A 15172-nucleotide genomic window follows, 5' to 3' on the forward strand; every position below is an offset into this window, starting at 1 on the left:
TGAACTTATTTGGAAGATGACATGTAGTGAAAACCACTGCTCTACAAGTTCTGCAATAAATGAATATCAACATGTTGAGTGCATTAGCTCCAGTACATTATGTAGCCCGCGTTATTGTGCTTGACAGTCTAATTTTAAAACATGTCATGTGGCGGTACACTACATGCTGAACTGCTGCATTTGTATTCAGCGCACAGACACACAGGGTGAGCAGTCCTTTTGAAAAATTCTTCATTGGTTTCCAGGTCGCATTGGTGTGATGTCAAAAGGAGGACTTTTTCACCAGGGCTTTGATTCATGTGTCATCTCTGCACTGTCTAATAGATCCTAATCTGTAATTAACATTTTCTCCACATGCAGTCTCTGCCTGACTTCCGATGTGATGCTCTACCTGCAATTAAAGCCAATAAAATCCCTCAATCACCACACTCTCCGTTCACATCAGGGTCATCATAGCTAATCACAGGTTGAGACTTGATAATGATCCTTTGCTCATGCAGGGCAGATGACGTGTCAGGACACAGGGAGATTAAATGTTACTCTTATTAGACGCTGTGAGAGCCACATTACTCGGTAAATGACTTAAGTTTCATAATAAAAAAAGACAGAAAATAAAGCAGCTAATTATTGAGAAAATTAAACCTGTCTCTTCTTTAATTCTGTCCACTCAAATCTAATCTGAAATACAGACGGGGAAACAGGCTCATTGCACAGGTGAGTTATTTTATTATTGCATGCCATTATCTCTTCACATCCTTAAGTTTTATTCACACGAACATACACAAAAATGGCATCTGAAGATGACAATGCATGGTCCAGATCTGAGGTACCTGCCAAGCTTACACACTGGCTCCAGGAAAAGAGCTGGAGAGTAAACTAGAAAAAAAGAAAATAATAAAGACAAAAAAAAAAAAGATTTTTAGCTGCTGTGTGTCGTTCATTAATAAAAGGCACACCACCATTTCCAACCAGTTCCACACAATTAACCGTACTAAGTGTAGTCTGACTTTAGTATTCACTGTAACTTCATCAAATAATGTATTTTAAATATGACAAATGCGAAAATTTGTATTCACCAATTCCAGCCATATTACCATGTCACTGCAAGTCAGCTGATGTAACCTCAACCACTGTAGATATTATAGAAGAAGATAAAAAGAAACTAATGGTACTGCCTTGGTAAACAGCTTACTTTACTTATGAAGTGCAGTTGATGCTCTGCCACAGTTGATAATTGGCACCCTTACTTTCTTACTCACACTGAGAGCTTCCACTGATTCAACACAAGCCCCTGTGGTGATGTAGTTTGGACCCATTTTGTAGCTTGAAGATCTCAATCTATTTTTCATTTCTTTGGCAACTTCAACTTCACATCACTTACAATATTTACTTAGCAAAGTTGTTTACTTTTTCTGTTATTGTTTTGTTGAGTAATGATATAATTCCACAAAAAAAAAAACATGCACAAGTAATCCTAGGCCCAAAAACTTCTCTTCAGGACCACATTCAATTATGGCAAACACTCATTCTCTCTCACACACAAACAAAACGCTGAGCAGCAATAAAATAAAGTAACACTGCAGAAGGAAGCAGAATTTGCTTCAGGCTCAACTGGGCCGGATGAGTCTGAGGTACATCTCAACATGGACTGATGGATGGGATGGGGTTCTGGCGGAAGCTGCAGCAGAGACGCTGGCAAAAATACAGAGTGACAACTGGACGCGATGTTCTCACTTTGATGGTATGTGCTGTTAAACATCAGTGTTTGTTCCAGGTTGGGGCTGCCATGGGACCTCTGGAAGACCTCTCCACCACTATTAGCTCATCTGGGTTGTCACGCGCCTTATAATGTAGGAGAAGGTCCTGGATTGCCCTCTCTTCGATCTATAAGGACAGAAAAACACAAGAAAAGGAGATTGATCTGGGGATATTGTAGCCAACAAAACCACATTTCATTTGAGGGTAAAAGAGAAAATGCTGACACTGAAAGCTTAATGGTAATAAGAGTGTTTTACATAATGGCAACCAGAAAGCCACAATGGGAAATAAAAGTGTTTTGTGAAGGCATTGACAGAAGTCTGGCACCAGCTGGAGAGGAGCAGAGAGGGTTGTGACGAGGCAAAACTGGAGGCACCTCATTTCTAACCAGCACTGTACCAAATGTGATGGATAAGTTCTGAAGAGAAAATAGAGAAGATGCAGGCAGCAGACATACTAGCCTGAAGGGACGCCTCTATGTTTTACCTATTGGGCTGCTGCTACTGCATATAGAAGCTATACATTCAGTCATGAGTAAGTAATCAGTAAGTCTGACATGGCAGACAGGAGTCTGTATATGAGAACGCTAACACACACAGACAAGTTTACCTGGATGAGCGCCAGCGGCTTCTCTCGGCTGCGGATAAGTGCGGCTTCCTGCTGCTTCTCCTCCTCCACGATGGAAGCAAAGGTCACCAGAGAGGAGAGGGGAGGGCTGCCCACTGCACCCAGCACCCAGGGCCTGAGGGGAGAGTCGGGGGACACACAGACACAGAGGATGGGTATCGGTGACCGTGCTGTGATAGTGAAAGCAACAAGAGTCCATGTAGGTGGACAAAGGTTGAGTCAACCACTAGTGACAAGCTGCTGTGTGTGAGTGGCCAGCTGTCCACCTGGCTTGAAGAAACCTCTTGCATGATTGCATAACTGGACTGCAGTTAAGATGCATCTCTATTACACAGACTCTATTACAGTTTTAAGTTATTGTTACACGAGTTCAGATTGCAGCAACACAACAACTGTTTTGACCTCTACTTCATCTGATACCCTGAATCACCAAATATTGTGAATAACTGACTAGAAGCTGGTTTAAAGGTCTCACATTATGCCTCTTTTAGCAAATTAATGGCCTTCTGCATATAATTTGCAACATAAATAAATTTGCCTTTACACACACACACTGAACATATGCTTCCCTCAAAAACCAGACTACAAAACACACTACTTCCTCTCTGAATATTTATATTCTTTAACTCTGAAAGCACACTGCTGCTTTTTCTATTCCAGGCCTATCCCGGACATCGATTCAGCAAAACATGTAAAAATATGACATGTGCAGGCTGATTTAGTGATTTCTTACTTCATCATTCTTTTTATCATAGTCTGTAACCAATGTGGCCAAAAACATTGCTTATCACTCATTTTATGCATGTTAAAGCGCTATAGAAAGTTGGGCTGTGTTTATGTGTGTGTTCATCTGGCCAACAGACACTTTTGGAACTATATCTGCCGGAAACAGAAGCAGTGAAAAAAATGCATGACATTCAAACAAAGTGCAAAGGTCATAAAGGCCTCTCTATTAAATTTGACTTATGATTATGAAAATCTAGTCCCAGAAGGCAAGCTTAAGAATGTACAAGGCTGTTTCTGCTACTTCCTGAGCCTTGAACTCATCCATCTCTGCTCATCCAAATACCAAGGGGAATCTGAAACCTGCTCCCTGTTCTGTGTGATCCGTTGTGACATGAGGGCTGCCCTTATCAATTCTGATTAACATCACTGGCTTCACAAGAGTGACTCACACAGCTGTTAAATATCTAGAAGTCTGCTCTTAACATCGCAGCATTAAGCGTGGGCAAGCATATAGCAAAGGAAGTATAATAATCAGATACAAAAGATGCACTTCCTAGAAAGCTTAACTTCGCTTTCAAGACCTGAAATGACTGAAAAACTGCAGATGGCTGTTATTTCTTTTGGTATCTCACACACAGGGAGACATCAGGCACCATATAAACAGCAAAGGCCACTATTGCTAGTGGTTGAAATACTGTCTGTGTATGCTGTGTTTATCCAGCTGTCAGGGGATGTTGTAAAGGTCAGGGTGACTCAGTGTCCGAGGGCAGGTCAATCCAGCTGTACTGGGTCACTCAGAGCTGTTCACCTCACTCAGACCAGAGCGCCATGTCACTGTCAATCTGTCAAACTAAAGGAAGTCCTGTTGGTGCTCCAGCATCTAAATCAAACAAATTCTCCAGTCAGAGCCAAAACTCATTTTTTAAAAATAATTTCTAACTTCTCTAAGCAATCAGTCTGAGATGAACTTCCTCTTTTGTTTCTTAATCTAAAAACCTTTGTCAAATCTACACTACCTTCCTGGTTTTCTGTGGTGGCACATAATATTATTCAGACTATTGTAATATCATTAATCAGGAGTGAATTACTGGGAAATGACTATAAAGACAATCGAATATCTTGGTGGAACCTATGGTTCTGAAGAGGTTTATAAATCTAACAGTTTTATGATGACATCTCAACAGTGCCTCCAAGTGGATATCAGCAGTACAGAACACAGGATATCCACCTTGTGTCACATGTGGTTCTGCTTCAGTGTGTATTATGTACCAAGGAGGTGAGGATCCCTATCCATCTCGTGATTCAATTCAGGATCAATTCTCAATTCAAAACAATCCTTGACTGAACAAAAATAAATGAGAGCACTATATTTTGAGTCCAGTTTACATTGTGCCAAACCAGTAACACCTCCTGTACTTTGCTTAATGGGCTGCAAATAATAGTCAAATATCTTAAGCTCAACTGTCAGTTATGCAAGTTACCAGCCTGTATATGCTAGAGGACATACTTGAGTGCTTCACTGTGCCACTGCAGCCGAGTTCCACGTTTTTTGTTCCAGCCAAAGTTATTACGAAACCTAAATTCTGTCACTTGGGACTACATACAAAACCTCAGAAGGTAAGAATCACAGCTCTGTCACTCAGCCCTTATATTAAAGTACTTTACTCACCCAGTGGGTCTCTCTGGCTCACTGCTTTCAGCACATTTGAACGTGACCCTCCTGGCTGCAGGTGTAGCAGTGACAGGTGATCTGAGGGCACCTTGACCCTTCTGAGTTCCTGTTTGCCCTACTCTGATTAAACGATTTTCCTCCTCCTCCAAAAGAGCCCGAAAAGAAAACGAGGAGGGTGGAGACTGGACAGCTGTTGCCCTGCAAGTGCAAAGGAAACAAAGAATGCACAAATTCACAATATTTTTTATATTTATGTTTTTTTTATATTCACAATATTTTTTAAAGTATCTATCTAATAAAAGTAAAAGATTGTTGCACTTCTGTTGCTACTCGTCCTAAGCAGATCCAGTGATCTGTTAAATATGAAAAAGGCTGTCTTCCCCTAGATATGTTCTGCAGATCTCACGTATAAATCTACAGTTTAAAGCAGGTGAGTAGGTGAAGTGGATTTACTACCAAAATAAAACAACCACTGCATCTTTTATCTTGTTGCCAGAACTACTTTTCCTTTTCTGTAAAAGGGATCATGTATCTGCTTGAGTAAAGTGGACATAAAGAGAGTCACATAAACAAAATCAATGGAACTGGAGATACTATATACTATAGTATTGCATATTGCCCATTTTGTCAGCACCAATACTTTAGAACAGTAAACAAAGGGGTTAGGCGAATAAATTCTGTGTATATCTGAAAAAGGTTGAAAAATGCCAAAGAAAAAATACGGACATAAAGGACACTAACACATTACTCAAAAAATAAATAAATTTAAAAAAAGATATTTTTCCCATATGAAACCCATTTTCTCCACAGAAGCTTTCTGGTTGTAACTCGCACACACTATGATCTATGACTTTCCTCAGTTTCTGACCCTCTGTCCATTACTTTGTGTTTGTGTCTTATCCGGTCTGTCATTTTTATATTTCCTGGCATACAGGCACTACTTGTCAGAGTTAGAGGTACAAAGCCCATTAAAAGGAACTCAGAAGATAGTTCATGACATTTGTGAGTAGTGGGCAAAAGTGGTTTTCATATTTGGACTCAACTCACCAGGCCTTCCCACTGCTTTTGGATGGGGTGATTGTGGGGGTTGGTTTGGATGCTGTGGAATCCACACTAGGCTCCTTGCTGGCCATGGCCAACATCTTCCTCTGCTTCTGGGACAGTTTCGTGGAAACAGGGGAGTGCTTGAGGCTGGTGCTGACACTAAAAAGGCAGGCAGGAAAATATGCACAGTTGAAGTAAACAGCAATCTTCATTCATACACAAAGCCTGAGTAAACAGGACACAATCTATACTTAATTCAAAACATATTCTTAATGTATTAACAAATGAAGGATATGTAATGTACATGTATCAGTCACTAGTGTAATACCATCACTACCTGCGATTGATAAGAAAAAGGGGTCACTATAAATCCTCCGTTACATAAATACAGCAGAGCCACTCACCTTCCAGGGCTTTTAGGCGTTGCTCTGACGGTTTGCAGAGAGTTGGCTTCCATGTCCATGATGGTTCTTAGATCCAAAACTGGAGGTGCACGAGCCGGACTGCAGATTGTAAAAACACATTCACGCTTACTACGTAGGCTACACAGCTCAATTTTCAATTGTTATTTATTAACTTGGGATGAAAATATTTCCTTTTTTTCTGTGAACCACCTCCTCAAAATGAAGTGGGAAGATATAAAGTTAACATGTTGAAATCAGTGGGCCTTGTACCAAACCTGTGCTTTTAGTCAGGAGAGAAGAAAAGCAAAACAAATGTGTAAGATACCTAAACAGGTTTAGAAATTTCAGAACATCAAGTCCACCTTACCAGGGAAGGACCTTGGGGATGGTTTGTGGAGCGGAGTTAGGGAGAGTTGGGACGCCATTTCTCAGGGAAGTTGGGGTGCTGGGGGGAGTCTTAAGCCTCTGACTGAGAGCCTTCTCATCCTGGAGATTAAAAAAAAAAAAAAAAAAAAAAGCTCTTATGAACACTCTCAGTACTTTTCCCAACTATACCTTCAGTAATCTCTCGCCCACCTGTGCAGGCTTGATAGTATTAAGTTGCATTATATCCAAGATGCCACTAATTAAAATAACAAATATAACAAACAGCTAACTTCCAGTATGTGTTTGTAAGTAAAAAGTTAGACCCATTAGCTGATGAACTATTTAGTAGATTTCCTATTTAGCTGTTTTCCAACATGATTAATGTTGTCAATGGGTACCCAGAGTTTAAGTATACATTACAATGTGTGATGGTTTTATGGTAAACTATTAACAGGCAGCCTAAAGTAATTGTACTTGAACCGGAGTTAGATTATTTTACACTGCTAAATATGAGCTTATGCTGCAAACTAAAGATGTAAAGTTAACCTCAGCTCTGTCATGGAAGATGGGCGACTGCATGTCTCTAGGACTGCCCACGCCCATGTAGCTGCCTTCTGAGTCCGAAGTGAGAAGCTCCTGCAGGGACTCTGTAGAATTAGCCTTGCTCGACTTCACCAGGCCCTGAGACACCACTGAGCAGAAAGAGAGTGCGTTTTAAAATTATGACAAGTTACTTAAGTTGCAACATTGTGATGCTTTAAAAAAAGAACTGACGCCCGCGAATGGATACAAAAAACTTTGTTGCCTTTCATGACACGTGGCTATGTGTTGAGTGTAACATGCAATGATGGTATTTAGTGGAAAACATATTTCCAACCAATGCACCCTTTGTGTGTGAGTGAAAGTTTACCTGCAGCAGGAGGGCTTTGAATGACTTCAGAGAGAGTGTAGCCTCCTGAGCTGTCAGAGCGTCTCCTTGGTTTCTTTTTAGCTTTCATCTTGGCCTTCTTTAACAGGATTTCCCTGAGGACAGGCAATGTTGTACAATTATTAGCAGCTTTTTTTTTTTGGGTCAGCATTTCAGTTGTTTGAAGCGAAGCGATCTTCAAGGACTCGCAGCTTTTTAACTATAAACCTTTAGTAGTTACAACACTATGTCAGAAGAACTCTGAATTAAGATGGTAATACTGTACACTCTAGTAAAGTACAGTATCCCAATATTAGAACGTTATTGCAATAACATACTGTTAAAACAGTGCTATGTCCCACTTTAATAGTACTTTGCGAATGGTGGTGCTTTATTAGAAGCTGTGGAAGAGCTTCCGCTCTCTACAACTTTAGAGTGCACTCCAACCATTCAGTTTCCTCTCATAAGCAAACAATGACAAAACAAGAGGCAGAGCTGCAAATTCAAGTCCTCTTGCCAACTGTCCATGAAGAAACCAGTCAAAGCAAAATATGGCATTATTTCATATATTTTTATATAGAGAGGACAGTCATGGCAGGCAAAGTCAATCTGTAAAATATGTTTTATCTACAGAGACCCAGGGAGTCAACACATCCAACGTAGCAAGGCATTTCATGAACATGCTGACTTGTTCAAAGGATGCAAACAGCAACGAGATAGAAAACATAACATCATCACCATAACCTCAAATATAGCTGATTTATTCTGTCAAAAGCAAACTTTTTTTCACCACTGGAATTTGACAGGGCAGTGAAGGGCATTAAACTGTGTATTTTGGCTTTATTTTTTTAGGTAACTTACCAATGTAGCAAGCCTAACATTTATAACTCTCTTTAACTTTTGAATTTTAACTTTATCATTAACACGAAGCTGCTAAAAATAAATAAATAAATCAGGCATTCATGTATACCAATCAGTTAGAAATGATCAACTGAATTTCTGCAAAGAGTAACAGAGGATTAAATGTGCTCGACAGTACTGCTGCACTTACCTCTGAAAGGATTTAACTTTATAACCTGCAGTTTGACATGTGAGCCTGTTGAACAATCCTGTTTAGCAGATTGTTTTCACATTCTCCACTGTCTTGCATTAACACTGTGAAACACTTTTCGTTTTTTTAAATTCCATCCATCCATTATCTATACATCGCTTAATCCTCACATGGGTCGCGGGAGGGCTGGAGTCTATCCCAGCTGACTCAGGGCGAAGGCAGGGGACACCCTGGACAGGTTGCCAGTCTATCACAGGGCTACACTTGGATGACAGACAACCAAGCACACTCACATTCACACCTATGGACAATTTAGAATTACCAATTAACCTCAACATGTTTTTGGACTGTGTGGGAAGCCGGAGAACCCGGAGAGAACCCACGTTGCACGGAGAGAACATGCAAACTCCACGCAGAAAGATTCCGGTGCCCCCACCGGGAACCGGCAACCTTCTTGCTGTGAGGTAACAGTGCTAACCAACTGCGCCACCCTGCAGCCCTAAGTCTCAGCCAACCATGAGCGGGATTCGAACTCACGACCTCAACCTCTGGGCTTTTGCCCGATGTTGGAAGGATGCCAGCTCAACGCGGTGGGTTATCGCGGCACCCTGTTTTTTTAAATTAATAATCATTTTTTTAAAAAACAATGAAACTCATTTAGTCCCAACAACCTCTGGGCTACCAACCTATTGTACTGAAAGTTTCAAGACTTGAAGTAGATATGGATCAAGCAGTAAGGCAGTGCTGCTAGTTATTTTTTGGTGAATTAACCACTGACATCACAGTTGTCACCTCTCTGCAAGCACGTGTTTCACCAAAAAACATTCCCCCATAATTATTTTTAGAGAACACTGAAGCCACATCTGTCGATTAGCTTTTCCAAAAGATAATGAAGTGCAGCTATAGACCATTATGTTCTAGAGAACAGACTGACTAAGTGAGATTGCAGGATCGGTATCTATAAATTTAGGCAGTTATTGTCCTGATGTTGGTAGTGTGGTACATCGGTGTACTAACTGATTGTAACGTTCATGCTTGTGTACCTGCAAGAGTGATCCAGTTCTGTGTCTGGTTTGGGGCTGAATGCTGAGTCCAAATCCTCATCCACATACATACTGAGGTCTGGAGCACCAGGGTACGGGGTGATAATACGCTTCTGCATTGCTGGGATCTGAAATCCAAAACAAAAATACTGTTACTGATGATCCATGCCCCCCATGGTTAACATAGTGATGCAGCAACACATATCCCATCAGGAATATACCTTATACTAAATAACAAGATATGAGGACAAGGACTGGAGAAATTGTCGGTTCAATCGGTTCTTCAAAAGACAATTTTAGCAATTGAAATTTAAATAATGAAATATTTAAACCCTGAATACTTGCTGCCGTATTACATTTAACTTCACTTCTAACACACACTGTGTTTCTGTCAACCCGATGCAAAAAGATTTTGGCATTCAGTATTTTAATTTATCTTCATGCTGCACTTACATCCCTGTATATTTCCTAGAACCCCCAGCTGTGTCAGAAGTACACTACACTGGTATGAGCTGAGAAAAGAAAAAAGTCCAAGTGATAATATCACTGTTGTAACTCTAGAAGTGTCATGTTTCACTCTGTAGGGGCAACCACTGCTGGAGAAACTGATTTCTTTTCCTTTTTTAGGATGATTTGTCACTGTGAAATTGTTGAAAGTCAGAGCAGAATGATGAGTCTCAAGAGCCCTGAACAAACCCTCACTGTTATGACTAATGTGTTAGATACATTAGCATCATGCTTGAATGCTAAAAAAGCTGTTTAACAGCACTGCATTTGCATGTCATTTTGTTGAAAAAAAAAAAAAACACTGTGCAAACACTGAAATCATGGAAAATATGATGCACACTGGGATGTTTTGTAGAGATGGGAGGTGACTCACCGTCCTCCTGTAGGCAGCAGAAAGCTCCATGAGCACATCATCACTAAGAATATCCAGAGCTCTGAGGGCAGGACAGAAAAACAAAGGAGCAGACAGACAAACATTTATTGATGAGAAAGCATATTTTTACTTCTCTGTTTGTCCTGCTGTTATAGATCAGAATTACCACGCACACATTTATCTAATACATACAGGATCTTGTGCAAAGCAATGTATGTTTTAAAGGATTTTAGTAATAGCATTATAGTCATTACAGCACTGTAGGTGATTTGTATTACTACAAATTAATAAAGAATTATGAGTCTAAATCTAGTGCAGATCCCAAAGCTGTGATCCACACTGTTACTAATTCTCATTCTCACTTGGACTCCAGCAGGGCAGCCATGTTGAGCGCAATGAACTGGAGGCAGGACAGTTTAAGTTGATTTGCATTGTACATGGTTGCAAACTCCAGCAGCTCTGCAGCATTTTTCAGCGTCACTGAGGAAACAAGGCAAGCAGTTTATAAACAAACATTAAGTAATTATTCATTTGTGTCTTTAAAATATAAAGTGTATCTTTAAAGGTTAACATAGAGAATCACATTTAAAAATATATGTGAAATAACTAACATGAACATGAATTTTTAATTTTGAGGGGAACATGACAGCCCAATCGTAGATAAGGAGTAACAGAAGTTTACAGGAAACCCTGTCAGTATTTTGACAGTTCTTACGTACATCAACATATTTGACCTTGAAATGATTCAACTTTGTTGTTTTAATACAACAAGAAGGAAGCATTTTGTCCAAACGACGGGGGCGAGGGAAAGATAGGGGTAAATACAAGAAGTTGGGTAAGGAATAAGATGAACAGAACATACAGTTCTCAGTGATGACGACCTCGCACATCTCTTTCAGCCGTGTGATGAGGAGCTGATCAGCCACAACCAGCACGTTGCAGACAAACTCTACATTCAGACACTCTGTCGGGGCCAAAGAAGAGTACACAGTTATGTGAATGTTTCCCTTTGGCTGTTCATTCAAATCTGGGGTTTATAATCAACATTAATAATTAAAGACGTCAATTCAAAATGTGTTTTCAGTCAACATAAAACTTGAGAAGCTACCTTTGATGGTTGGAGACTCATCTGTGTAAATATACTCGAGAATGACCTGCAAAATCTCTGAGCTGGTAGGCATCTCTAGGGCAGAACAGGATGTGGCCTGGAGGGTTTGAGACAATAATATTATCCCAAGTATGGGTTTGAATTTTTGCAAGTTTACACCAGGGACTGGTTAAAGAATGTAGCAGCATAAAATTAAAACTTGGCATACCTCAATCCAGGGGTTTCCAAGCATACTGTTGAAGTATTCTGGAGAAAAGATGGACACAAAAGTAAACACACTGCTAGTTTTGTGCAACTTTAAATACATTCAGATGCTTTCAGATTTCAAATCCACAGCCTTAATTTGACACAGATAACATGTATGAAAGCAATGCTACTAAAGTTAATAGGCTATATTATTACACAGGTAGCATTACGTATTTTTTGGAACCAAATGACACATATGTTAACTTGCGGGATGCACATTTATGGAAAATACTGCAGTTACAATTTCTAATGATATGAATAATAATACTACAATACATCTGTGTACTGTGTGTTTCTTTGTTGGTGACGTGCTGGCTGAACCATCTTACCCAGTCTTGCACAGAGGACACTTTTGTGACAGGGAAACTCTTTCCCATCTTCAGATTTCAAAGTAACATCACAAAGATAGGAGCTACACAGACAGAAATGAAACGTATAATGTTTATATCAAATTCACAGCTTGTACTCAGATTTATAGCTGCAGATGCAATATGCACCCATATACGCACCATTTGTTCTGGGAGAATTTATGTTTGTAGCCACTTTTCTTGAGTATAACATTAATCGTTCCATTTTCATATTTGACACCATCCAGCCTGTGCAAGAATAAAGAAAAAAAACATTACAAGGAATGACATTAAAGCTGCATTGCCTCTGGGTTAGAGCACACTTGGCTTCTCACCGTGCTGACAGGCTGCCCAGGCCAAGCTTTTTTGCGACACTCTGTAAGGTTTTCACAGGGTTGGCCCCTCCTTCGTTGGCTCCGGCCTTGTCACCTTTGCCTCCTTTACTCTTCTTGCCAGGCTTGGAGCTCTTGCTCTTGGCCTTGTCGCCATCGCCTTTGGTAGCATTGGGAAGGGAACGGTACACCTCGAGGGCTGAACGACCTCTCAGACCCAAGTCCTGCAAGCTGCTGATAAGCCTCTCCTGCTCTGAATCCTGGCCAAGGAAATGGAGACAGCAGAATAGTCTTCATAAAATAACCACAGCTGAGTCAAAGCACAGAGGAGTTCTTCAGAGTCAGTGCAAACCAATGTTTAGGCAATAGTTCAGACTCTGGTTGCTGTGAGTTTATTTTGTAGGTTTTCATAGCAGTCAAAAAATGATGCAGCCTTAATTAGTTGCAATGTTTTAAGAGGAAAGGTTTAAAACAAATAAATCAAGTATGTATAACACTTCACTTTTTCTCACCTGGTTTTGTCCTATCACAACCCCGGAGACTCGTGGCCGGGCGCCGTGCACCAGCAGCTCACAGGAGTCTGTGTAGATGAAGTGAAGCGCATATTCCAGCATGTCTGGTGGGATTTTTTCCAAATTGAGTAAATCGCAGCCCACAGCATCTTCACTCTTCCTCACTTCCAAATCGAGCTCCTCGTCAATCCTGCAATGCTCGGACATGAACATTTTCTGGAAGAACTCAGACCTCGTGGACAGAATGTACTTGTGAGCTGGGAAGGTGCGATCGCCGGCCTGAAGTGTCACATCATGGATGCTGTCCATTTCGTCCGCCTCCTCCAGAAGGCTCCGGAAGTGTTGGGAGAAGGAGGATGGAGAAATGCTGGGAACCTCGTACATGCTGGAGTGCACAACATTAAAAACAAAAACAACAAAAAAAAAATCAATAAGGTTACTTTCAATCAATTTAATCATTTATAATAATGAATCACATGATCAAAAATGGCACATTAAAACTTAACAACACAGGAGCAACTGGATTGGAGGCAATTATCTTTAAAATGTGCTTATTTAAAGTGGAAAATATAAATGCAAAAGGACCAGAGAGCTTTTCAATAAGAGAACAACAATGATAGCAATTACATTAATGTTGTCAAGTCATATCTGCTTAAAACAGTAACACAGTACAAAGAGAGGCAAGAAGCTTCCCAGTTGACTACAACAAAGCAGTGAATATTATCAACAGGGAGGAGATCTAAAAATAAAGAAGAGACACAACCAGCTGAGATAAATAGTCCACTATTTTGCATTATGCCCACACAGCTACAATCTGAAACATAAAAGACCCATAAATCCTCATTAGGTCCTAGGGGAGATAATGCTTTTAAGTGGATCTTTTTTTTTCTTCCTCTCAAGAGCAAAAAGCAGGTTTCCACCTCTAGATGGCAGCATTACCAGATAAGGTTTTTACCTTACTGTGTGTGATAAAAAGCAGGTTTTAATAGTGGACATTACACAAAAACAAAGCCACAGTAAATGCAAAGTGACAACCCCAGTTGTTATTAACAGTTATGTAAATATCATCCTGTATTTTTTTTTAGCTTCTTTTGTCCAGCAGTTGGTAAAAGCATGGGTGAAGTTTGGATTTTATACCATCCATAACTTCCTCAAATAGTCCGGAGTTTTTAGATTTATTCCCTTCGGTTCCTTTATTACTCAAGTGTCAGTCATTTTAGTTCTAACACCACATTCCCATAGGAGGAATTTCAGTCATCTGTCTCATGTAAGCCCAGCGGGACAGATATGCTTAAAATTCAATCCAAACTTCTACACAGACTGGCAAAACAGCTTGCACTTCACTCGTGCTTCACATGTTTAACTGGTCCAAAAGTGTCTTTATAGGCTTCAAACCTACAAAACTATTTAAAATAATCCAGTTTAATACACAGTGCTGCAATAAATCCTACCTTCATGAAGGTTCTAATGTTCAGCTCGTTCAGCTGCTTTAGAGGCGTTGAGTCAACGTCATTATCATGACAAATGTAGAATGTGGTGCATTGTGTTGTCCAGAGAGGTGTTTGTTACCTCACTGATATAAGTGTGATGGACTCAATAACAAAAACACCCTCCCAATCTCCCACAAAGACCACACATTTTAATTAGCACCACTTCGAAACCACTTCAACAAAAAATGAGCAATATAACCTTCATGAAGGTGGAATTTATTGCAGACTTGTATCGGACTGCATTTTGTTTTAGCTCAGTGAACTGATAACTAAGTATACATATGAGATTGAACACCTGTAACATTTTTTATGCTTCAGGGGTGATCTCCTACCTAGTTTTGGGGTCGGCCTGAAGCACACCAAAGTTTCGTCCTTTAGAGTCCACGGTGATGCTGACAGCTCTGTGGACGTAGGGGAGTTTCTCCAGGCGGATTCGTTCGTACAGTGTGCCTGCATCGGAGTGGCCACAAACCTCCACACTAACCTCTGCAAGATTACAAAAAGGATATTTGACAAATTAGGCTATAATGTTATAGTATACAAATACAAATGTACTTCAATGACTCAGTTATATATTGTTTGCCTCCCTATTCCTCTATTCTTTGACTTGTGCCACTGCAACCTATAATTAGGAGTATGATATCAGATGAGGGCTGCAA

The 15172-nt window shown here is 40.2% G+C and overlaps 1 protein-coding gene across 2 annotated transcripts in view; it reads right to left on the bottom strand.

Moving 5' to 3' along the window:
- Positions 1-703: 703 nt before the first annotated feature.
- The window catches only part of ibtk (inhibitor of Bruton agammaglobulinemia tyrosine kinase), a 23690-nt gene continuing 9221 nt past the window's right edge, over positions 704-15172 (bottom strand). Inside the window, exons 11-30 of one of the 2 annotated variants that reach the window (XM_008277614.1) lie at positions 14846-14999; positions 13024-13408; positions 12515-12771; positions 12342-12428; positions 12162-12244; positions 11795-11832; positions 11587-11683; positions 11341-11442; positions 10841-10958; positions 10479-10539; positions 9599-9726; positions 7508-7620; positions 7144-7289; positions 6599-6717; positions 6232-6330; positions 5831-5986; positions 4781-4981; positions 2368-2500; positions 1735-1884; positions 704-876 (exon numbers count right to left, since the gene is read on the bottom strand). In XM_008277614.1, coding sequence (XP_008275836.1) covers positions 1759-1884; positions 2368-2500; positions 4781-4981; positions 5831-5986; positions 6232-6330; positions 6599-6717; positions 7144-7289; positions 7508-7620; positions 9599-9726; positions 10479-10539; positions 10841-10958; positions 11341-11442; positions 11587-11683; positions 11795-11832; positions 12162-12244; positions 12342-12428; positions 12515-12771; positions 13024-13408; positions 14846-14999 — 2603 coding nt within the window. In that variant the 3' untranslated portion in view covers positions 704-876; positions 1735-1758. Of the gene's footprint in view, positions 1885-2367; positions 2501-4780; positions 4982-5830; positions 5987-6231; positions 6331-6598; positions 6718-7143; positions 7290-7507; positions 7621-9598; positions 9727-10478; positions 10540-10840; positions 10959-11340; positions 11443-11586; positions 11684-11794; positions 11833-12161; positions 12245-12341; positions 12429-12514; positions 12772-13023; positions 13409-14845; positions 15000-15172 lie in introns of both variants that reach the window. The other variant, XM_008277613.1, reaches the window with a different exon arrangement.

The sequence above is a fragment of the Stegastes partitus genome, unplaced genomic scaffold, assembly GCF_000690725.1.
Source record: "Stegastes partitus isolate 25-593 unplaced genomic scaffold, Stegastes_partitus-1.0.2 Scaffold103, whole genome shotgun sequence".
NCBI lineage: Eukaryota > Metazoa > Chordata > Actinopteri > Pomacentridae > Stegastes > Stegastes partitus.